The sequence below is a fragment of the Cygnus olor genome, chromosome 3 (assembly GCF_009769625.2).
Source record: "Cygnus olor isolate bCygOlo1 chromosome 3, bCygOlo1.pri.v2, whole genome shotgun sequence".
Classification (NCBI taxonomy): domain Eukaryota; kingdom Metazoa; phylum Chordata; class Aves; order Anseriformes; family Anatidae; genus Cygnus; species Cygnus olor.
The window spans coordinates 113742018-113767702 of record NC_049171.1 but is presented as its reverse complement, the minus strand read 5'-3'; the positions used below and the strand labels follow the sequence as shown (position 1 = coordinate 113767702).

At 36.4% G+C, this 25685-nt stretch overlaps 1 protein-coding gene across 1 annotated transcript in view; it reads right to left on the bottom strand.

Annotated features, from left to right (window-relative positions):
- The window catches only part of TASP1 (taspase 1), an 85477-nt gene that overhangs the window by 50951 nt on the left and 8841 nt on the right, over positions 1 to 25685 (bottom strand). The window contains 3 exon segments of the mRNA XM_040552040.1: positions 10540 to 10619; positions 16734 to 16818; positions 18311 to 18431. Coding sequence (XP_040407974.1) covers positions 10540 to 10619; positions 16734 to 16818; positions 18311 to 18431 — 286 coding nt within the window.

Genomic DNA, 25685 nt, shown 5'->3' with positions numbered 1-25685 from the left:
ATTAAATTTAGCATGAAACGTCAAACTTTTCCATACTGTGAGAGAAACAAAGTCTACTCAGACTGTGCTCACACTACACTCGACTTTAGAGTAGTTATTAGGACAATGTTACTTTAGCAAAGACTGATAATAATTGCCTTTCATTATTTATGGGAAATAACTATTATCAGTGATTCCTCTTGGCAGGATAAAACAGCTAATGCCTCCAAAGTGACCCAAGAATCACGAAAAAAAGGACAGGTTAGTAAAACAAAACCTAGCCATTTCCCTTTCTTCCTCTGACAAAGATTTTTGCCCAACTGCAAAAAATGAATTAAAAATAAAATGTCTGGAATCTTAAGATTGATTTTTTTCCATAATAAGGAAATAACAGCTAATAACAGGTAAAAGGCCGCCTGCCCCCATTTTATTCCTGCCTTCCAGGAACCTAGCTAGGTAAAACCACTAAGAATGCTATTTAACTGGCCAGTGCTTTGGTTGCTTTATCTTGTTCTACAGGTGACAAAGGAAACTAGAAAATACAAGTGAGCTTCATGCTAAATGAAAGAAAAAAATATTTTTTTTCTGAAAATACTCTGAAAGTTTGTCATCCTTGTCAAAGAACATACTGTGAGGTTTTGGTTCAATAAAACATTTCATGAACTAAAAAAATGCAGAATTAAAATGTACTTGTTTAATAATGTACATACAAGATGAAGTAAAACCCACTGGAAAATTATTTTGAAAATAAGCACTGTACACAGAAGAAAAACACCTAAACACAGAGCAAGTTCATAATTCAAATTACATCTAAAGCAAAACAAAAACTCAACTCTGCTGTGCAAGGATACAAAGGAACTTCATTTGTCCTAAATGACAGTACAAAAAACACTCTCACCTTCTCCAACAAGACAGCATATTCCAAGCTTGAGAAGAGGAAAAAGGACAACACAGTGTTGAAGACAGGTATGTTTTCCTAAAACAAATGCAATATAGCTACATCAGCCTGATGTTGCACCTGGGCCAAGGAAAAAGGGAAGCAAGAGATAGAGCTTATTGACTGGGAAGGGGAGGAAGCTACAAAAAGGGTGGTAAGGGAACAGACAGGATTTTAGTTTGAAAAATTCCTGTAGTACAGCCCAGAGGTATTGTTGTTGAAATATATGGAAAGGTATTTAGTACAGCATCCTTTGATTTTACTCAAGAATTTCAAAGTTTAGATGAAAATCAGATATGTGCCTTGAGATAAAAGTCCTTGACAATTACTACACAGTAATAGTATGTACACTCAATCTTAAAAGAATTGCATCTCAGAAGCCACAGAATATAACCAGCCCTTCTGTTTTGCTTTCTTGTTTATGCACATACTGTCATAAATAAAACTACTTCAGAGCTGGTGGGAGACAAGAAAAAAAAAAGAACGAAAAAACCCACAGCTTTACAAAATGATTGTCTGTTAGCGTTTAAATGTCATACTCAGGCCTCATCCAGATGAAAGACATGTAATGACTGACAACAAAAGCAAAGCATAGCAGAATCAGAACATTATTAAAAGCTCGGGACTTCAGTTTCTCACATTTATGGCACTTGCCACAAGCCCCTGCAATGCAGCATGGGGTACCTTTAAGAACAAATCATCTTCGAGGGCCTGAAAACATCTTCCCAGTCCTCCACATTCTCCCTTCAACCCCACAAGGTACCAACAGGAACTCTCCATGTGCACTCTGTACCTAAAAGCCCTACATTTTGGGTCTATTTGTAGTCAGTGGTAGAAGCACTGAGAGGAATACGTAGTCACAGCAGAGTTGTGGAAGCTGAAGCAAGCACAGGGGTTTTCCTGCAGAGTAGGTTAAGTGGCTGAGCACAGAACAGGTAGAAGCAGAACCTACTCAACACCCCTCACCTGCATGAGTGGTCGGTACTAGCAGAGATGGTGTCAGAATACGTGCTTATTTATTACCTATAAATGTGGAAGAAAAATTTCACAGGAACATCTTACTCAAAATTAGAATGTTACAGGTTATCCCAGTTTGAAAAGATTCCAGTATTACTGGGCACACTGATGAGAAAGAACCACAAATTCTTCATTACATAATTCATCAGCACGAGCTCTTCATTTTACATGTGTATGACCATGGCTAGGCAATTAATACATTTTTAATAGGGTTTTTACATCATTATTACCATTTTACAGAAATAGATGAGAAAGTAACCTGCAGTAAGCAGGTCAGTGGAACAAAAAGAAACAGAACATTGGTCTGAGTCGGTTCAGAGATGTCATGTGTGTGACACTTGTTTGCCATAAAAATTCCACATCATTTTTTCATCTCTTGTACTAATCCTGTTGGCACTCTGGAACTTTGATCATTCCCATAACTCCTGTTACTATGTTATAATATGTACAAGTAAATATTTAACCCAAAATCTTAACAGTTTACTATTTACTGATACAGCAACCGATTAAATGAAACACAACTGTATTCCCTGTCCTACACCACTCTTCCGTGATAATTCCTCCTGACCACTGAACTAAACCCTTAGCATTCAGAGGTTACACTGTGCTGTTCTGCACTGCAAAACAGTAAACCAGGCTCACTTATAACATCCAATTAGCCCCCTAACACCACTTCTGTTAAGTCTCTTTTGGTCACATGCACTCCCGAAATCATTCCAGAGCAGTAATCCTTTCTCCTAGTCACCTTGCACACACCTCTGTCTCATGCAACCCTCGTTACCTTACTTGACTTTTCTGATTCATAAAACAGAACAACTTCAAAAACAATTTTCTGTATTTGCATTTGTATTTGTATATGCAACAATTTTGCATGCTGCATGCTCTCCTCCTTTGATAAAGCTCTTCAAAATCAACTCTGATGAAGAAAAGTTTTAGCAACATATTTACAGGTCCTCCCCAGTTTCATCTACCCACAGGTAGGATTCGAACTGACCTGACATTTTGTGTATCCAAGGGATATTCTCCTTGAGACTGAGCTTGGAGGAAACTGACCTGTTGGAAACTACTGCTGTACGTGCACGCAGGCACGTGGCTGTACTGAGGCACGTGTACATTGACAAATTCTCAGTGACAGCAGTCGTAAGCACCAGCTGGAACGAACACCAAGAAACTGAGATCATTTGGATACAGGCAAAGTCCACAATCTGATTTCTATAGCAGCACAAAAAATCTAAGTCCATGGGTCTTAAAATGGTGTTTTTTCCAGTGTTAAAATCAAGAAAAGCCAAATCTGGATTATTAGTTTTGAACTGTAGGGTTCATAACGAAAGAACGATACAAGGTGATCACAACCACGTAAGCTTGTGGACCTTAAACCATCTAGAGTGAACCTGCAAACAGAAAGGGAGTTATTGAACTTAAAAACAAAATTTTATAAATATAAAATGGGACACTCTACAACCAAGCAATCATTAGACTGAGACTTGGGAATCACTAGACTGATGCACAGTTCCCGAGTTACTGTTTTACAGAATCACAGAATCACCTAGGTTGGAAGAGACCTCCAAGATCACCGAGTCCAACCTCTGACCTAACACTAACAAGCCCTCCACTAAACCATATCACTACGCTCTACATCTAAACGTCTCTCCAGGGATGTCTCTCCAGACCTCCAGGGATGGTGACTCAACCACTTCCCTGAGCGGCCCATTCCAAAGGCTAACAACCCTTTCAGTAAAGTACAGTCTTCTCCAACTCCTAGACCTCTAATAATTTTCCAGTAGCATTACTGATGGCCTTAGACTTCCTATTCACAGACACTACACAGAACTTTTCCTGAGTCCTCTTTCACAGCCTGTAAGAAATGGTGGAAATGGACCAAAGAACATTAATAATATTTTCTCTTATTTAAGAGAGAAAGTTACAATTGTCCTATTCATGGACTCCTTCAAACTACTGAATTGTATATGCAGAACAAAATGTAAGACAGTCTTTTTCTTCTTTTTTTTTTTTTGAGAATGGTAAAATTGATACATATCTACTTATTAATTCTAGGTCTGTGTACTTTGAACAGTCCTGTAGCTGACCAGCTGTTTATTATAGTACACTAACATTTCTTGCTCAAAGGTAATGCAAAAAGTTTTTAATAAGAAGTCCACATTTCCATAAAATTCCCATGTTTTTATAAGCCATACCAATTCACTTCAGTACTTTCAGGCTAGCTTAAAAACAGATACGATATTTAAGTGGACAATTAAGTTTTCAGACTCAAGTAACAGATACAGATTTCTAGCTTCGTTAAATCAGAACTCAAGGTCAGGACAATACCTTTGTATTTACAGTGGTGGAACAGAAAGCCAGGAACACAAACTCCACTGTTTCTATTACAGTCATTACAAATTGTTATGCAACAAAACATTACGCAAGCTATGAGTGTTCAGCAAGCCTGTTTAAAAGCAAACAGTAAATTGAAAATACTAAGAAAACTCAAAAACTCTTCTTAAGTCTTTGGAGTACAGAGTACAGATGGAGCACAGAGCTCTGACCAATCATATAGCACCCCCTGGCAGACATTTCTTATAGTCAGCTGAAAGAACCCAAAGGAATTTTCTGCATTTTATCTTTTTACTCCATATTAAAAGAGAATGCAACTATTGGAGAGAAGAAAATTAAAAAGGAATATACTAGCAAATTAGTTAACCCACAGGAATTAAAATGATCCAACAAGGAATTCTGTTGAGCAGTTGCTAAAATGAATGGCACAAATAAAGACAGACGAAAATAAATTTCGTTTTAACAAAGCCATTTTAAATGACAAATTAACACCACTTATGCTTCTGTTGAGATCAAAGACTATTAGTGCTACTTCCCATGTCGCCATACTTTGACAGACAGCAGCATGAAAGGAAAAAAATACTCTGCATCCGAACTGTATAAAAGAATTAACCTATCTTTTCAGAGCACTACCCTATAGATCTGTCCTTTGTGGCAAGGACTCAGGGTAAACTATTGCTGAATATATCATTTCTTACTACATCCTGGAAGAAACCCCTTTCTCTTCATCAGGCAGCCTTTCCTGCTCCCTGGAAGATTTTCACTCAAAGTATCTTCTGGGTGTTTTGGCCCAAAATTTTTCCAGGCTAACTTACAGCCTGCATATAGGTGGCACTTGGTTGGATTTCAGAACTGCAAGTGAATCTGCAATATTATGTCCAGCACCAGGGAGCCTTTACACCACATCTGTTTTTCTTTTTTTTTTGTGTGTGTGTGCAAGTGAAACTTGCATTTACCAGGGCTAATTTAATTTGCATATTATAGAACACAAGTACCAACCCTTACTGTTAAAAAGAAGCATCTTCTGAGAGATACTTCTTAGTTTCCTAAACCAAGATAGGCACTCAGAAATTCCACTACACAGAGCAGATAAGCAAGCTACCTAGTAAAATCCCCCAAACCCCTGAGTTTCTCTCCAGATCTCCTCACCCTAAAACCGAAGAACCAAATCACAGTCTATGCCACTGCCCTGAGCTACTGGCAGAACCTTCTACCACGGTTCCAGCAATACGACAAACATTTTTCTTACTGCAATAACAGTGAAGTGGAGGAAAAAATGAGGAGGTGTGAGGAGGGTTGGAAGAGAGACAGGCCAAATATTAGCAGTACCGATGCACAGGGAGGCATATCCTGGCAGTAGAAGTTTCACCATCTGCATGGCATCTAGAAATGTCTCTCCTTCATTAAAGAAACCAAACAGTCATAAGGTAAAATGGAATATCCTTACATAGACAATAAAAAATACTGTAATGGTTGAAGTAAGAGAAAACAAAGCAGGAGTAAATGGCCTGTTACAACTGGAATGCCAAACCAACACACAGCAGCATCAAAACAATGATACAAATTGATGATGCTAACTTTGTCAAGGTAAGCACTGGACAGAAGAACTGAAGAAGGATTCTGAGTCAGTGACTGACAATAAACCAGCAGATTTTATTCAGCAGATCTCGAAATAATGAAAAAGAGGTAGTTATTCAAATAAACCATAGTTGAGCTGTGAAGGTCTTTACTGATGCTAGAAATTAATGTGGGCTCAAGAGCACAAAATACCATCGATCACCTCTAAGTATGCAGGAACCAGTCCTAATTCAGGAGCTTATTGTCTAGGACAGCAAATGGGGTAGGGAAAAGGAGGTAAACATTCACTCTGCTCATTCCTTTTTCTTCAAGCATCAATTTTGGCTACGTTTGGTTTCCAGTTACTGATGTAGGTGCTCCTGCTCTTAGGGAATACAACTTACTGAAGTACTTATGGTCCCTTCCACACCATTAGAGTTAGAGGTACAAGCACACTGCACAAGTGTACTTCTCTTTCTCTTTAAAGACTGTATACTTAAGCAGCCCCATGTTATGTCAAGTAGGAAGACAATACCCAGCAGCATTAGCTGTGCAGTGATTATGATTTTTTTGGCAACAAATACTAGATTAGGTCTACCACAGCTTCAGATATAAAACTGACGTTCTAACTTAAAGTCCCTTTGTGATGCCTTGGTTGGATTTTAAATGAAGTGCCATAACTACCATCTCACAAATAAAAGGCCTTACAGCTGTTAATGCTGATCTCCAGTTTCATGCCAGTTTCTTGGCTGCTAGAAATTGAACTCCCCCTTTCAAACACAATTGTACAAAGTAGATCCACCTTAACATTATATACATAGTATACACATTCCCACCCAGCCAGGGCTGATGGCATCAACCATCAAAGATGCATAATTGTAAGATGCTGTCTTGTACCACATTATCTTTGTCAAATCAACTGCTTTGCATCTACTGTAGGCTGGACTGAAAAACAGAGATAAAAGTGGTTTGGTTATTAGTAGTGCAAGCAGAGATATTGGCAGTTGAAGCTGTACTTCACACTTACGTTGCCAATTTAGAGTAAAGCATACATTCAACATTCATGAGAGGTTGCATGATACAGTCAATTAGAATTTCTAAATTGTAATTACATTCTTAAAATTTTGATCACACTTTCAAAGCAGTCTCTCTTACGCAGGGTAATGAAGTACTATCATAAGCTTGTATGGGCTCTAGTATGGGCAGGAATTATTAACTTCAGCTTTTTTGCAGTCTGTAGGCAATGCAAGCAGATCACATTTCATTTTTTTTCTTTTTTGCTTTTGTTTTTTTTAAATAAAAGAAAAAACACTCACTCTACTGGAAGCCACCAGATTTCTACATACAGTAGAAATCCCATTTCCTTGCACACTTGGCAAACCGAAGAAGACAAAGCAGGTGAGCCTTGACATAACCTTAATGTAGTTCAACAAATAACATGGTTTAAAACGTCATTTCAGTTTGGTGCTCAAATACTTTGAAAGTTCTCCGAGAATTATGGAGTGTGACCACAAAGTTGATCATGCAGCTTTCTTTGTAACTGATCATACAGAGAGCTCCATCACTATAAAACCAGCCACACAATCCCACAGCCTTATAGCAAGTATAACATTTCTCTTGCCTTCTCAGGTCCAGGAAAAGGGAGACAGAATAATGTGTCTACAGGAATATTTTTTCCATGTGCAGCACAGAGACGCCAGAACATATGCACCTAGTTCTCCTTGTTGATACTTGTTGCAAGTATATGTCTACGGTTTGAGTTAGAGCTTTGGTGGTGTTTTTTTTTCGGTGTTTTGTTGTTGTTATTGTTTGTTTCTAATTAAGTTACCGGCATATTTTCCCTGACATTTGGCAATTATTTTGGATCTGCACTTTACACAGCTACCCAACAGTCAGATCATTTCAAGTTAATTTACCCCCCTACTCTCCACGAAAACTCTAAATAGCAAGCATAATCAAAACCTCTCCCAATTTTTGAAATTCCTTGCGTTATACAGTCCAAAAGCTCACTTCAAATGAGATCCTTTGTGGTTATTTGAAAACAGCTTTCTCTTTCATTGCAATTTCTGAAGTCACTAGTAACACTGGAAAAAAAAAACAATTTTGACTTTCTTGCATGTTACCCATGAGACAGTTTCCAATTGCTTTCAGTTACAACAATTGAATGTAAGGCTCAAGGTGTTAGTGGTTACCTTCCAGCTTCACTAACCAGAAGTCTACAACTTAAGAGAGTAACTTTCCTTAAGGAAATCAACGTATTATTATTTTCTGGAAGTGATTTTTCATGCTTTTGTTTAGTTTTGCCCTTTTTATTTTTTTTAAAGAAAAATCAAATGTACAAGCTAGTGATTATCCTGCACAACAAAGTATACTCAAATTCTTGGGAAAATGACAATGTTTAAGTTGCTCAGGCAGTTGTTTTTGTTGTTGTTGTTGTTGTGTTTTTTTTTTTCTTATATATCCATTTTAGTTATTTAAATAGTGGTCACATTCATCTCATCTTTTTTTGAGAAGGAATCTGAAGCACAACGCTATAATAGTCTAACACCTCCATTCTGTAAATTCGGTTGGCTATGGACTATAATTTAAGCTATGGAAAAGCAACAGAATTGGAGAACATCTGTGAAGAATTCAGTTTAAGAAATTTGCGCATTATTACAAAGTCTCCTTGCCACTGTTTTTTTCCAGCGTACCCTTCAAGTACCCTAAACTGAAGTCATTCTAGCAAAACCTTTACATGGCCAGGAGTTGCACTCGCTGATCCTTGTGGGTCTCTTCCAGCGCAGGATATCCTATGATTCTGTGACAGTCTGCATACAAGTCCTAACAGTCACAGCCTGCTTCACAGCATCAGCTCATTCCCAGAGCAGGTCCATCCTGTGCAGTGACTCAAGCATATAATCATATATATGTGTACTTCACTGCATATAAACCTGGGTGGAAGTGGGGTGTATGTCTGGGGGTGGGAGGGGGAGGTGGTTGGCTACTTCAATACCAATATTTAATACCAATACTTTATTCAATGACATTGCAACAGGAAATGACATTTCTGCATTGACTTAGCAATGGGATTAACTTCTCAATCCTGGAGAAGTTTTAATGGAAATTGTTTTGCCAAATAGATATATGCTAAGTGTGCTGAGGAGACAAAAAGAAATCACTATTTTTTTGGAGCTAGTTTGTGGAAAATACATCAAATGAGATTATTCTTCTTCTATGTCTCCAATGTAAATTCAGTCTGCGTTAGGTAAACCAAAGTAGGGTCAACCAAGTAAGGTCATCCTTATTTTTAAGCCTTCACAAGCAGATTTGCTCTGACCGCAGTAAATCTTAGCAAATAAAAGAACATTTGGAAATTAATGTTAGAAACTAATCATCTCCGTCACAACAGGAAGGCAGTGGTACTAGAAACGGGGTAAACGTTTGTGCATTCAAACAGAGCTAGTCAAGAAACTCTCCTTCTGGAGTATCTCCTACACATACACAGAAAATACATCCGAAAAAAAAAAATCCTTTAGAAGTTTTTCCTCTTTTCTAAAGTCAAAGAAATAAAGCTGTTTTGCTTAACTGGGCCCAAAAGTTGTTTTGCAAATACTGATCTGAATAGCAGATAGATGGAGCAAGTTTAAGTCATGTGAGAATAGAAATCAAAATTTTTTTTCAAAATGGAATGCATCATGAATATGTATGAAAATTGGTATGATCAAGTGTAACAGTACTACTATTTCAGGGGTTACATTTGAGTACTGAGTATTATCAACTCTGAACTGCAACTTATGGATGTTTATCTACATTTAGAAGTACGTCCAATAAAAGCCTTAATAGCAGCCCTGGGTTTCAATTTCTGGGACTACTCAAATATTTCATGCAGTAATCTTTTACACTGTAAAAAAAAAGAAATATTGTATAATTGTCTGTCTTCTTGGTAATGAACTCTGACTTATTTCCTGCACAGGAAAAATAGGAAGTATAAGGCTTGTTCTCACCAAAATAGCAAGCTACAAACAAATGGTAAGGGCACTTGCCAAAAGGTTGGGGACTGAGAAAGAAAAGGAAGGGGAACTACATCCTCCTTTCCATGGGTACATGCACAAATTTTTAGCCTAGTTTTTAGAAGGTGTATCAATATACCCCAATCACTTTGTTTATTTTAAGAAAAAGAAGGCTTTTATAAGAAACCTGGCCACTCTTAGTGTACAGTATATTTTGAGTCATGCTGGACTGGGTCATCCCACCATACTAGATGAAGAAAAGACCAGCTAAGTTTAAAAAAATAAATAATAATAATGGCCTGTTTATAACACACAATCCTGGACAAAGAATCAGAGCTGGATGTAATTACAGAATCTGAGACTATTTAGATACATGGCTAGTTGGTGCCTTTTGGATCCAAGATGGATCACAACTTGAGCTGTTTGAGTCTATATTTTGGTTAAAGAATAGTAATTAAAAAAAAGTCCTTTGTTGTATTTAATCCTAGAATCACAAATTCATTTGAATTACATGTTGCTAAAATGCAGCTGAAGTAACAGTTCTTAATTTTTGCTATTTAGATACTTAATAGAAAATGATTAAACTTAACCATCCTTATATACCATAATACCATAAGCTAGTTGAATGTTAAGAACTGTGACATGATGTGCACCTCAACGTATGAGGCACTATTTTAAATTATTCTGTCCTGTTCTTCCTACTCACACCACCAGTTTACTCACTTGTAGCCATGATACCTGGAGGACATGCTGGTATCCCGTGATCAACTGCCCATCTGTAAGCTCCTTCACCAACTAAAAAGCTAGGAGACACAGAAGAGGGAGTTTAAACAAAACCATATAACAAATCCCCCTTTCCTTGCAATTATTTTTTCTATTTGGTTTGGTCATTTAAAAATTGTAAGCTGTCTGCATTTCACAGAAGTGTCAGCTATAATTCAGTTGGCAACCTTATGTAGTTTCATTGAAAGACTGCAGCTCTGACGTTAAGTTTACTATTGAATAAAAACACATGCTATTAAATTTGAAATGAATTACCAAATAGCACCAGCTCTTAATTGCAGCTAAAACAGCAGAAAGTTGTCCATAGGCTTGCTCTCTATAACAGCTGAGTAAGATCCTGAAGACTAACAACATGGGCTGAATGACAAAAAAAATGGTAAGACATTTCCAGTGAAGTTAGTCAGTGCTACTGGAATATCAAGAATTACTTTGGGATGTATGACACAAGTTAAAAATAAGTTTTATTTAGAAAGACAGAAGTCTATCTGTCTTTCTATAAGTCTGGTGTTTTATCAAGCGTTTGCAAATGAGACAAGTCCACTGAATATTTAACATAATTGCGGGGCAAAAAAATTTAAGTTTTTTTGTAGTCAATACTTAACATTTTACAGTAGCGAGATAGCACATACTGCCATGATAATGAATGATGTCAAGAGTTATACACAGACATGTTCCTTTTAGGAAAAAAAAAAAAGTTATCTCAATTATCTACACCACTTCCCCTTAGATAAATTAATCTGAATCCCTGAAAAAGGGAATATGGTAGTTGAAAATTACACATTTTCAGAAAGCTGTTGAAAAACAGCAACATAGTAAAGGACACCTGTTTCCAGTCACTACTTCCTATTTCCCTTTTGAAATAAGAATACCACAACTGCCTAATGGGCAAAAGAAACAAAGACTGAGGACTTAGAATAATTTCAAAAAGCTTTACAGAAATATTGGAATTATGAATATGAGGTTAAAAAAGTTATTTCAGCTATGCAGAAGTCTCCTTGACCACATAATACTATCAATTCCTGAGAACATTACTGACATAGAAAATTTATTGGCATTACTACTGCTGCAAATTTTCTTGATAGCATTATATCTGACACCTGCAGCTTTCAGTATGTAGTGTTTTGCAGTGGTACTTTCCATTTTTTCTGACACAACCATTACAAGTTCAGTCTTTCCTTACCTAAGTCTCAAAAAAAAAAGTTTCTCTAGATAATTTGAATTGTTAAGCATGTATTTCTTACCATTGTTAGTGTAGCTCCGGATAAATATTTTTTCATGTTGCGAGATACTGTAGAGTAAGTTACTGGGTACTTTGGGAGAACTCAAGTGTCTCCTTTTAGGTAAGCTAGTGATCGAGAACAACCTGTCACTCATATCAGCATAAGAGAGAAATGCAAATTGTAGCCAAACTGAAGTAAGTAGTATTCTCCACTGACTAAAAGAAGTTTTCTTTCAACTATACATTCTCAGGAAGTGAGTAATTGCTTCCTGTTGAATAAAATAGAGGAAGGGTAGTTGCAAAAAGTACCATGATCAGATATGAGGAGTCTTACATACGATAACCTGAATAGCACAGATCAGTCAGAAACGCTACATTTTCCTGACATCTCACAATTGCTTCTGTTATGCTTAGAGACACAAAAACAGTCACTAGTATTTACAAAGCAAGAAAAAAATCCCCCAAGAATGTTCAAGATGTACTAAGTTGTTCAAAACTTAAGTAACGTGACTTTTATTTTGCTCTCGCTTGTGTCCTTAACTCCTGGATTCATCTCCCTGGTTATAAGGTGGACACAGACTAAGCATTTTCCTGTTCTGGTCCCAAAGAACAGTTAGTGCTTTTGCTTGTTTGTTTGTTTGTTTTAATTTTTCACTTCAGATGTCTTGAAAGGACAACATAATCACAGAGGAGTTGCAATTATCAGTTTGTCAAAAAATCAGGATCTCAGTGCTTTGTTATCAATACCACCTGTACTCCCTCCTCTAAACTGATACCGAGATAGCTAGTTAGCAAATCCTACAGACATACAGCATGAACTCAGCTCTGCAGGTAGCCAAATAATTATAAATCTAAACAAGACTAAGTAGTCTTCACACCACCCCAAAAAGCAAGTTTCTGTGATCTGGTTCAGCTCACAGCCACAGATCACAGGGAGGTGGGAAGGTGGGAACCAGCAGTCAGGCACTTAGGAAACTACTTTGGGTGCCATAAGACACATCCATATACCTATGTAGAAGAGCTGCAGCAGGCAAGAATGAACAGGGCTATAGTTTAAGCTGGCATAAAAGCAAAAGTAACCCTATACAGCTACCACCAAGCATGATTAACCAAGGAAGAGGAAAAATAGGGAACAAAGCCCATGGGCTACAGAAAGCAGCCAAAACTCTACTGAGTCTCAAAAGCCTTTAGGCTAGTTCAAAATACATTTTTTTCCAAAAGGGAAAACAAAAACAAAACAAAAACAAAGGATGAATGACAGTTTGTGCTCTGCTACTCTGAAAGTTTGTTCTACACAAACAAGATAAAAAGATGCAAATGTATCAAATGAAGAGTACTCTGCAGCTAGTACAGGCTCCGAACACACAGAAGATGAAAAAGTCCTCCTAGGACCAAGTCCACATTTAGATGTGCTTTCCAATTCCAGGGAAACTACAACATAGTAAGTGAAAATGCAGGCAAAGGACTCTTAAAATGGTCCTTTTAGGCAAATTTTCACAAGAACACGGTTCTCCTGGTGATGGTTGCTCCAAACAGGACCATTTAATATGGGCTGCATGGAGACGGGCTACATTGAGCTGAACAGAAGTGGCAGAAGAGGGTTAGGTTCATGAAAGATGGTCAAGGTGATCCTGAATATAACAAATTTTGTAATGTTTATTTTAAAATGCAGCAATCACTCTGAAATCACTCTTGCATCGAAGAAATTATTCAGATGACATTAAGAACAGAGATAAAAGGTGGTGAGAATCTTCAGTCTACACACTTTCTTGACTATGCACTGCCCTGCAAGTTGCCCAACATACTTATCCTGTCTATAGCACTGTGCATCACAGGAGTGAAAACTGCAAAACCCTGCATGTCCAGAGGGGGGACAGGGGGGAAGTCCTTCTTCCCATACGGATTATTATTAATACTGAAAAAGGGATACAAATATGAACTTTGAAATCAATAATACAAAGGAATTGTTAAAAAAGGAGACATTTAGGTCTATTTGTACCATCTTGCAATCCTTACATATCTAAAGTGAATAGTAAAAGATGTAAATAAGCTTTTTTTTCTCTTAGGAAGATCAGGTATCCCTCATTTCAGCATATGAAATAGAAAAAAAAAACTTAAAAGCTATTAGTACAAAATGTCTAATCCATTATTCTGGGACCAAAGACCACTCTTGATGATCCACCCGATGTGTAATTGTGCAACTATAATTGTTTTTTCTTTTGTAAAGTTATACAACGATTAGGAATGTCTTATAGGATAAAATGTAACATTAAAGAGTTCAGTATTTTCTATCATTGCACACACACGTGGAGAACATTCTGCCAACAACAAGCTGAATAAACTATGAGAAAAGGTGTAAGGACCTTAGAACAGCTTTAACAAATACACTCATACATGCAGGAATTCTCTACTAGAAACCTTTTAAATTTTAATTTGGATAGTGGGATTCTGTGTTTTGAATGCGACAACAAGATAGTGTTCCAGAATGACCAGACTACAGAGCAATTCCCAGCAAACTGCATACATGTATCAGTCAGGACACTTGATCGCTCCTTCCCAATAAACTTACCATCTCCAAATATTCACACTCATTAGAATTTCTTCTACTGCAAATTAGAAATGTGCCATTTTGAAATGTCACTGTACAAATGGGTGCAGAACAGTGGTAAACAGGCCAAACTGACTGCCTCCATATGTTCTCTTACAGACAAGCCTCTCCCTCCATAATGCCACTTCTACTGATCTCACAGTTCCTGAATTTCTCTCATGTGGTCCTGTGCCAAACATCCTAGCCAGAAAACATTGAGCTAGCTTAGCTCATGCTATAGAAGCTGTCTCTACCACCACGCTTCTTTAACAAGATAGGTTCTTAGGCTATGCAGTATCTGTAAGATTCCCCAAAGCACTATTTGCCCACAAGAAACAAGATGAAACTTGCGTATCTTCACAAATAAAAATCCGTTACTAAAAGCCTAACACTTGGGAAGACCGCCAAAAATACAGCTGTTCTCTTGCTACTTGACAACATATTTTCCCAGCTTGTGCTGGAATATGTTTCACTCCTGGAACAAGAATGTGTTACGCCAAACCCTGCCAGAAAGGCAAGGCATGAAATTGTCAACAGTCAACACCTACAACGATCATAAGCTCCATTCTGAACTCAGGATACCCTGCGCATACAGAAGCATCTACCAAAGCAAGCTACTGTGTTCCACTACTATAGATTGTTCCCAAGGTAACTAGTTTTTTTCTAACAAAATCCATACTCAAAATTCAGAATGGGGAAGGAGAAATTGAAATATGTATAGGTAAATAAGATCCAAAGCATTTGCACAATAAGCTGAATGTGTTGGCTCTGAAGACAGTTCACTTCTCACCTTGACAATTTGAGCTCCCTTGTCTTTTACAGTGTTTGTTAGTCAAGACCTTGCACAGTGTTGGAAAGATTTAGTCTTGTCTTCTGAGGACAAGAGGATATAGTTTCTTTTCCATTCAGTTATTTTAAAAATAATAGCGACATAAACTACGTCATATAGTTACAGAAAACATGCTAAAATAGGATACAGACTATCCCAGGTACTCTTCCTTGCCACAGTTAGAGAAAATACTGTGATGGTAGAGACAAAACTAAATCACAGGTGCTTGCTCCTGTAGGAGACTACAAAACTCCCCTGTTCTGAAAATAAATAAATAAATAAAACCAACAACCACCCCATTTGACACCCCCTTTTAATGTATTTTATCTAAACGCTGGCTTTCTCCTGAAATCTCAAGCAATAAGCTACTTGCAGCAACTGAAATTGAAGTTCCTATTCCTTAGTAAACTTCTCCTCCGAAAAAGAAGTTCTCACTAACTACAATCACTCTTTCCTTCTTTTAGTAAAGAAAACAGCTTTAAATGCAAAATCTGCTTGTTGATGGGCTGGTTTTGGAGGGCCTGTTTTCAACCTGTGACCTACCTTTGCAGCATTACAGAACACTGAAATAGTAGTTTCCCTCACTATTTAAACTGGAATACTGTACTATCAGATACAGACTGACTATTTGGATAGTTTTATAGGAAGAATAACACAGTAAGGAAAGTAAAATCTGTAAATCTGAATATAGGAATTTCAAACAATGTAAGTGCTGATTTAACACATCTGCCAATATTGCAGTCAGTGAGCAAACGGTAGCAAATTTTTGCAGGTGAGTATGATAACTGAGGTAACCACTTTGAGTTCAAGATCTCTACTTGTCAATTTAAACTGTTGATGAAAATAAGATGCTTTTAAGATCAATCAATTCCAAAACAGTTCTTGGATTCTTTCCAGTAATATTCAAAGTTGTCATGTGCTTAATAGTTTCCTCTTTCATAGAGGTATTATACCAATATCAATAAAGCATGTTTTCATTGTTGCTGTAAATACTATTAAATTCATGTTTAAAACAACTTCCAAGTAAACAATGGAAATTTTCCTGTTTTAGCTACAAAATAAAGCCACATAGTCAATGAAGCAGGATTCTTTTACATACTTTTTAAAAGCTGTGTGTTCTTGCTTGTTTGTTTTTTTTTTAAAGGTAAACAGAGGCAAAGGTAGTAGAATTTCATTTTAACTTTGATGCGTTCACAGAGTTTTCAAAATGATATAGTAAAAACCATAAGAATTCAGTATGACGTAACTTTGGAAATAATAACAGACAGAAATTATCACAAACTGACATCTCCATTTATCCACAATACTTCTACACGTAGCTGCATCAAGTGCACAAGATGTTTCAAGATCAGAGAACAAAACTTAGCTTCTTTTTAAAAGCACGCTATAGCTGGTATGTAAAACAGCATCAGCCTTCTTTGGATAAGATATAGCCTTCAAATATCGCATGCAGTAGAGACATAAGACTAAAGTAAAGACAAGCAGAACAAAGCAATTACCAAGGTGGAATTCTGCCAGCAGAGAGTTTTCCCTTCTGCCCTTCACACAACAACCTATTTGCAACTGAAACCGGATTCTTGATCCCTGAAAAGAAAAATTAGCAAAAAAAATGGGAACATAACATTAAAATATTTTTCCACATTGCATTTTAATGTTCATTTTGGCAATGGAAGTCAGCTTCCTTTAATTTCCAAGGCTTTGGCAATTCAGTAAGAGATACCTCAGGGTGCTATGTTTCAATTTAATAACACTTTTTATCAGTTTTTCCTTCACATATCCTATCAGTGGTGGCAAGGCCTTCTAATCAACACTTGCTTTTGTTTTGTTTTTTTAAAGAAAGAAGCATACTGAAATATTAGGAGTGAATGCCTACCACAGAAGTCTCAAAATTAACTCAGTGGTATTCTACAGGCCAAAGACATTTTATGAGTATTAATTTTTCAAGACGGAAAAAGCTTTTATTTGAATCTATCTGGCCAGAACAGGGATTATAGGATTCAGGTTTAGCTTTTTCTCACTGCCTCATTTTCTCCTTCGCCATGGTTTGAAGGATATTTTTTGTAACAAGCAAGCCCTGAAACACTTCATTTCACTATTTATTTTAGATTTATATCTACATGAGGAAGTTATTACCACAGTTTAGAACTATTCTAGGATAAAGAACAAAGCTTGAAACATTGTCAGAAAAGCTATTCAATAGTAACAGTTAAGGCTGTTGAACATACTTAGGGCAAGAGCTCAGCAATCCCTATTTGGGACTGTATATTTGTTTTGTAATGAAAGGTAAAGCTAGGCAAAAAGGAGAAGAAAAACACATTATTTCTCAGATTAAATAAGTCCTGTATGCATATTCATCAAACCTCATAATAGTTTCACAAAAAAAAATAATCCAAATGTAACTATTCATGTGAGAAAATTTATAACGAAAAAAAATCCACATTGAACAGAAATTTTATGTTGCAGGCAAACAGCTTGACAGATGATTAGCTAAACCCGTTCTCAAGAATAAACAATAAGCTTCGGTTTCGAGGCTAGCCATCTATGTAGCTTTCTGACACTGTAAAGGAAATCTCAGTTCCTTCGTATCCTAATTTGACCAATTTAACTAAGAGACCAACTATCAGGTAACCTTATGACTGAATCATGTAACAGTAAGTTCCCCAAAGAGGCAGATAACAAAAACAAATATAAAGTGGAATTTAAATGCTAGTATTCTTTTTTTTTTAATACGTAGATAGAAAGATAGATAATTGCATTTTCATATGTAGTTATCATATCATAAAGTTTCATTCTCCAAAGCCATCTGAGCAAATTTAACTCCATTGGTGAATACTTTATCACGTGATCATTCTGCATCAAAGGATTATCAGTCAACTAACAAGATAACACACTGCAACAACACAAAGCAGCATTTCAGGGTGCAGGAATGCCTCCTTCTCCCCTTAAAGGGGAAAAAATTTATTAAACAGGGAAGTATTTTATTATGCCACCCCCCTCCAAAAACATAACAAAAAAGAACAAGATTGATCTTTGCACATAAATCAGTAGTTAGCTTTACAATACATAAGTAACATACCACTCAGTGCTCCAACAGCTCCAAAATTTAATGACTTTCCATCCATTATACTGGCATCACATTCTATCTCACCCAGAAGGTTTAGGTTAGACCCCATTCCTGCATTTGTAAAAGGAGAATCCTAAAAATAAGAATAAAACACTGTAAGGCCACATCCATAACAGACTATAACAAGACCTTTGCATAACTAATATGGTGACACTGGTCTTTGTACAGTGTAATTTCTTATTGCAGTATTTCGATCTGCCACAACAACAAAAAAGAGCAATTTGCACTGGTCATCTCAAATTACTACCGTAGATACCTTATACCCTCTTCAGTGTGATACATCTCAAGTGTAATAATGTGCTATTATAAATAATAACCACACGACAAATTTAGATAATCATTTATATGCAAGCAAAAGCTTTACAAGATGAGTAAAAATCTCCTCCACAGAGACCACAGTCTACTTCTGAAACTCTCAAGTATGGCGGAGCAGCAAAACAGAACTGTATGTTTCCTTAAGATGATAAGACTGTGATTTCAGCCTTGCACACAGAAATGAGGAATCAGCACCAATAAAAAGAATTCACTTTGCAAAATTCCTATTTGAATGCTAGCACAAGGACAGTCATTACCATGGTCTGGAAGTCTATTGAATAACAAAGGTATATTTCACATAAAGCATGGAACAACCTTTAATAAACTACCTAATTAAAAACTAACTCATCTTTTATTAGAGTTTTCTGTAGTTTTTGAAAACTTAAGTTTGTCGAAAAAGAAGTGTCACATGCTAGATTTAAAAGTACGAATTGTTGCCTACACATTCCCTCAGAGCATCACCATGATTTTAAAATCACAAAGCTTTAAAGTGGCATAGTCCAGAAGTCTCACTGTCAGGTCAACATAACCCCAACTTTCCATATGCAGGCACAAAACTGAGTACAAGATGAAGAAAGAAAACAGGCCAGAATATTCAAACAGTAACATTTTAGAGATGCTGCATGCTTTCAGAGTTTTATATCTGTTTTTACTACAATAGCAGAACAACCTCACGTAAGAAATAAAACGGTTGTCTAGACCATATGTAAATATATCGTAGAAATTAGATGGCCATAATGTTACAAATACACGTTATATTTGCAGAATCAAGAAACACATCTATTGGAAACAAAGTTCTGTCTTAAATGTTAAGGGAATTGGCTCTTTTTTGCACACGCTAGTTTGCAATGAATGCAAGGAAACTAAAGAAAGAGGGAGAACAGAAATGAAAAACAACTTTGCAGCAAGTCAGTACTCTTGTTAACTTTCGAATGAACAGTAATGAGTAAATACAAAACCTGTTTTGCAAGGTACTGATTCTAATTTACAGAGATAAGGTATTTAGCACATTAGTATTGGAAACAGTTATCAAAATGCAGTCTTGCTGGAGTTTTATGCTTAAAGGTAACAGTGGAGAATCATTAATACATGATCAACGTATAATCATTAAACAGACGGTAATCTCTCCGTCGTGTTAATTCTACACCGCTCATCTTTATTGTCTGTTTTTCTTCTGCATCCAAGAAGTAGCACAAGATTTTATCCCATCCCATTTTATCTCATGCCGTAACAGATCTTCAAATTCATTGTGTACGTTCATTGTGTTGTTCATTTTGACAGATATGCATCACAGAAAAGAAGTAAAGTGGAAGAGAAGTTGAAACACTTGCAGCTTGGCGCACAGGGAATAACTTTCCCTAGAAAGGGGGAAAGGTGGAAGGCTACCAAGATGATGGTCTTGGAAAGGGGGAAGATTGCCAAGCAGGAGCGGGCTTAGCCAACTGTATTGCTCACCAGACTGCAACTATGAAGAAAATTAAGCCAGTGAAGTTTTAGAACAAAAGGAGCAGAGAAGTGACAGAAGGAATCTGAATGCAAACAGTGAAAAATTCTTGGAGGACAAAGGAAAAACAGGAATGCATTAGGATGAACTGTGCTTACTCCTAGAGCTCTCCAAGTTCCTTGCTCTCGGGTAATTGGAGCACGGAGATCTGCAAGTCTGGAGACTAATTTCTAAGGCTCTGTTCCAAAAACATTTGCTCAGTACATTATACTCAAAAACATTAGCGAAGAGCAAGAATTTTGTGTTCTATAGATCTGTTACAGTCACAAAGCAAAGACAGCTGTTACCTTAAAAGTGGATGTCACAGCCAAATAAAGGGAGCAGGGAGGACCTATCAGAACAGAAATCCTGGTTACTCTGTCTAGAATCCTTCTGCCTGCAAGATACAATGCTCCCTACTATCTGATACACGTAATAATTTAGAGAGTTTAAGGGGATAAAAAAAACAGGCTACATAGTAGCACTAGTTCGGTTTATTTCTAAAAATCAAGAAGTGCTTTGGAATAACACCTTCACTGGCACAACATCGAGGATGCACCAAGAAATGACTTATCGAGAGGATCTCAAGACAAAGCGAATGCCACCTGTTTCTCCCCTCTGAATACTACAAAATATTTATGAGAATGTCACACAGTATGTGATAAATAGGGTATCTAAACCAACAAAACAGAAGGTGCCTCTGATGGCACAACTCTTTCATTTCAGAACTACGGAGTCTTACCAGTACACTCATTCACAAACTGAGCGACTTCCCCAGTAGAAAAGAAATGAAGAGCAAATTCCAAGGGCCTGCTCAGAATTTCTGTGGAGCTTTACAATTAGACTGCACTCAGTTAAGATGCAGTCTCAGAATTGCCAAGAGAAAGGTGGTCTCTGTAACTTCACAAACCTAAAAGCTGATCTGATAACAGCTTTAGACAGCGCAGTAACTGGGTGTGAATAGCACGGAATCTCTGACACCTACCGGAGTGTCTTTGAGATGAGATGAGATGAGATGAGATGAGATGAGATGAGATGAGATGAGATGAGATGAGATGAGATATAAAGCCTTTGAAATGAGGCAGGGAAAAACCTTTAGAACAAATGGAAACAGATATTCACACCTACATCTATGAATAGACAAGGACATGAAATACCACACATTAATACATCTCTTTTTGAAATACATGAATCTCTGCAAAGTCTGACCAAAAGATTTCAAGACTGATAAACAAATTTTGGAATACAATCTAGGAAAATTAAGAAGTGTTTTAAAAGGAAAATGCACAGCCTTTGAGGAATGTGGAAACATTATTAAAACAGAAGTGTGCATGCTTTCAAAAGGCAAAAAATAAACTGAGCTACTCCAGAACTGCAAGAACTGATTCCCCAAGCTGTACCCAACTTGGGGGAGGGAGGGAAAGAAGGAAAAGAAAGTTGTAACAGTAGGTATATTCAGGTATTTACTTGTATTTAAAAAACACAAGCAGAGATCAGCCTTTATATCTCTAAGCAGTCAGAAAAAGATCAGATATGCAAGCAAAACAGCATGAGCTTTGCAAGCTAACAGCAAGCCCTACCACTACGCAAAAGTAAAAAATGCGAGAAAAGACAAACAAGTGTCTATTCAAAGCATTTTAATAAAACAAAAGCTTTCGAATTTGTGAAAAATACTAGACTACAGCAATTACATCATCACTGAAGTATCTCTAACTTAAAACTTGAAACTGTAGTAAAGAGATAATACAAAGCTTTAAGATGTGGAACAATAATTTAATTTTCAAAAGTTAGCCCATCTTGGGTTAACCCCATACCAAGGGTATCATTTTCATTTGTAGACTCCTTTTTATTTCAAGATGTATTTGAAAATGTTCTGGCAGCAATCACAGGCATGCTGAAGTTTCTAGCTGTGGTCAAAGTTGGAATGCTTGAAGATGTTACTCAACTCTAATAGTCCAGAATTACATCTAGGCAAATAGTTAAAATGTTCTATTTTGACATGTATTAAAGAGGATTCCATTCATTTTTTCTACAGTTTAGGCCAAGGTTTATTTGCAACTTTTAAAAGGATTTCAAAGTCTACAGCCATTTCTTTCTACACACTGCAATTTTAAAATTCATTTTTCTGTGGGAATTCAGTGACAAGAAGTAATAGTCTACAAGGATGAGTCAGGTCCCTTTCAACTAAATCAGCTAAAATGTTTTTAAAGAACACTTTTGTCATAGATTACTGTTAGTCACTCTGCTGCAAAACATCACAGCAATGCTTTTAACTAGAATTAACAACTTCCAGTTCATTATCCATTTAAAGTTCATCAATGGTGACTGCCTTACCACAATAGTGCTGCTGGCATCGTGCTTTCAGCTTTATAAAGATATTCTTGGGACTAAGATTCTGTATTTACTTATTTACTATAAAATTAATAAATCATGTTTAAAAACCAACCACAATTCAACAAGAAGTAAACTACTTCACTGCAAAATTTTGCTTTGCATTCCTTTGAATTGAGGCTAAAAAACAAGCAAAGTAAACAGAGGAATTTTAGTAGCAAGGAGATCAAAAGCAAAATGTGATATCCACTTCCCCATCAATCACATTAATTTCCAATTTAAATGATGTCCATAAATAATATTCCACAGAAGTCAAATTAAAGAAACAAGCAATGTACACATAGTATTAATGAACTTAGACTACACATAGAGAAATTTTAATATCTTCATCGTCCTTTACAACAAACTTATGCTCTCGTCTCTGATATTTGAGCAGTAGACCCTCTGAAGTGCTCTATACTCTAAGCTTGAAATTGCACATCACTTCTGCAGCCAGCCATAAATTCAATCAGCATGTGGTTTTGTTGAAAACTGCACGTTTCATAACGAAAAAAAAAAGCTGCCCAAATCCTTTTGTTTTTCAAGGCAAGTTCAGACTTCCTACGGTGGCTGATAGTAAGATCGCAAAAATAAATGATTCTGGGCTCATGTCTTTGTAGAAGAATACAGTGTAAATGATGACTTTTATGAAGCACCTTGTCCATATCCATTCTATTACCAAAAGCTGAAAGAAGTAACCTGTTCATTTGTTTCTCTGCAATGACAGAGTTCACAAACTGGAAAACATAACTGCCTTTAATCAACTTAGGAAATACAGCTGATGCTTATGAAGACCAGTGCAGTTATTTCAACAGTATTGTGGGTCAGGTGTTGTTGTTTTGTAAAAGTAATCTACCTTTTCTCAAAAAACTATTAGCTTTATATCTTAATCTATCCACTATTTCATTTGAGATTCAAATTCCAACAAAAAAAGGCTGTTCATTCTCCATTTGGAGCCTGCAAAAATAAAACAAAAAACAGACAGCATACCACAAGCAAACTGTCAGCTTGCTCATAAAAGATCAAGAGCAAGTCTTGCGCCTCAACAAGTCTTTGAAGTGATGCCTCTTGGATTAGCTGAAATTCTGTGTAATAGGAGTTGTGTAATTGAGTGGAACTGAGGGGAAAAAAAATTAATCTTTTGTGACACTTCCATGAAAAGATTTGTGTGTCTTGCAAAGACTACAGATTTTTGGAATACAGCATTAAAAACTCTACAAAACTGTAAAAGAGATTAAATATTTCAGATAAACTCACTGTAATGTGTTCTCCAGCAACCAAAATATAAAGAAGCTTGAAACAGTATTCCATGACGGAATCTGTTATCATGTAATACAAAATTTTGTTGTTCTTTACCTTAATCTGTATTGCAGTGGCAGATGCAAACAAACAGAACTGTTTTTATACAGATTTTTACTATTTACCTCCCGATTCAAAATGCTAAAGTACTTGATGAAAATGTCAGTATTTTTTCTGCATAAAAAAGAGGAGTGATAGCTCACAAGAGAGACAGTCAACATACAAACCTACATTTTTACCTATAAAGTCTTATAATGAAAGAGAAAATTTACTCTGTTTGCTTTGTTGGTTTGCCACATGCAGTTTCTGTTTTCCAGACAGGAGTAGGAAAAGAACTGGAAATAAAACAGAAGACTCAGCTAGAGAAAAGATGGACATCTCTGGAGGTGGTGTTCACCATGAGATATGAGTAGACACAAACCTTCCAACATTTTCAAAGCTGACAGTCTAACACTTTGGAATTTCTCATACCAGTTCCAAAAAACTGCCACTGCAAAACACACCATTTTATGTTCTGAGTATACCTTTGATTCTTCCTAACTGCATAGCTGTAAAGTTTAATTTAAAAGAAGCCCAAATCCCAAACCCAATATTCTTTATCACAATAAAAAAGAAAATGACACACAATTAAGAAGTTATATAGATCACTTAATGAGTAAATGAAAGCCAATAATTTTGTTGAGAACAATGGAAGAATAGCCTGAACAAAATAATATTTAATCTTAAAAACAGGAAAAAAGGAAAAAAAAAAAACAGGTTTTGTACAACAGTACACATTAAAATACTACCTAATACAATAACAAAAACAGAAAGTAGAATGATGGCAGGCATCACCAGAGCAGTAGCAGGACAGAAAAGAAGAAAAAGGTTGCTGATCGGATTAATTCCCTAAATATGTTTTAATTTCATCTTAAAGCCATAACATCTTACAGATATCACTTCAGAATATTTAAATCTACTACAGCAAAAGATTTTCTCAGGGATATCAAAAGCAGAAAATAATTACCCTGGGCACAGCTGCAAGGAGATACATAGCTTTTAAGTTAAGCTTCTTAAAATATGTTTTCTTCTACTTAGTTCAGGAACACAATAAAAATCACAACACGAAATATGAAATTTTTCTTCCACCAAGGAGGGAACTGAATCACAAAACAATCTTGTAGAAAAACAGCAGATTCAGTTAGCTTATAGATGTGCATCATAAATAATTCCTCTACAGAGAATTTATCTTTTATTCTCACCTAGATCTACTTTAATGTGTAAGATAGCACATGAAAGCATATTTGAACAGTTCAGTGGAGACCTGGAGTACTGTTCAAAGTCAAGAAGTTCACCAAGTTAAAAGTATGACTGAAGCCTCGGCACCTAGTCAGCATGCCTAACGCATATTGAAGTTACATACATACTGCCTGCCTCACCCTAACCCTATCACGTATGTTAATTAATACTTTCTAAACATATGTGTGAGCAAATCCACTGCTAATCCTCTTGAATATGACAATAAATTCCCAAACCAGGACATTATTTTTACAGTAGAACACTCACATCACCTTCCTTTTTTTACTAATAAAGTTGGAGAGGATGAAACAATTACTGCCATGAGGGATAAGTGAACCTGGGACAATCATTAATATTAAACTTCCTCATTTATATCGCAGAAATTCTTTTAGCTTTACTCCCCTTTTCCTTATTTCATAGGGACCATTCACTAAAGTCAGATGCTGTAAAATCTCACCATTCCAAAAAGAGACTCTTCCAAATGCCTTACAAACAGCTGCTCATCTCCTTATAATTATTGATTCTTTGTATCTTAAATAAAAAATCAATTTTAAATAAAAGCATTACTTGTCCTACTCTTCT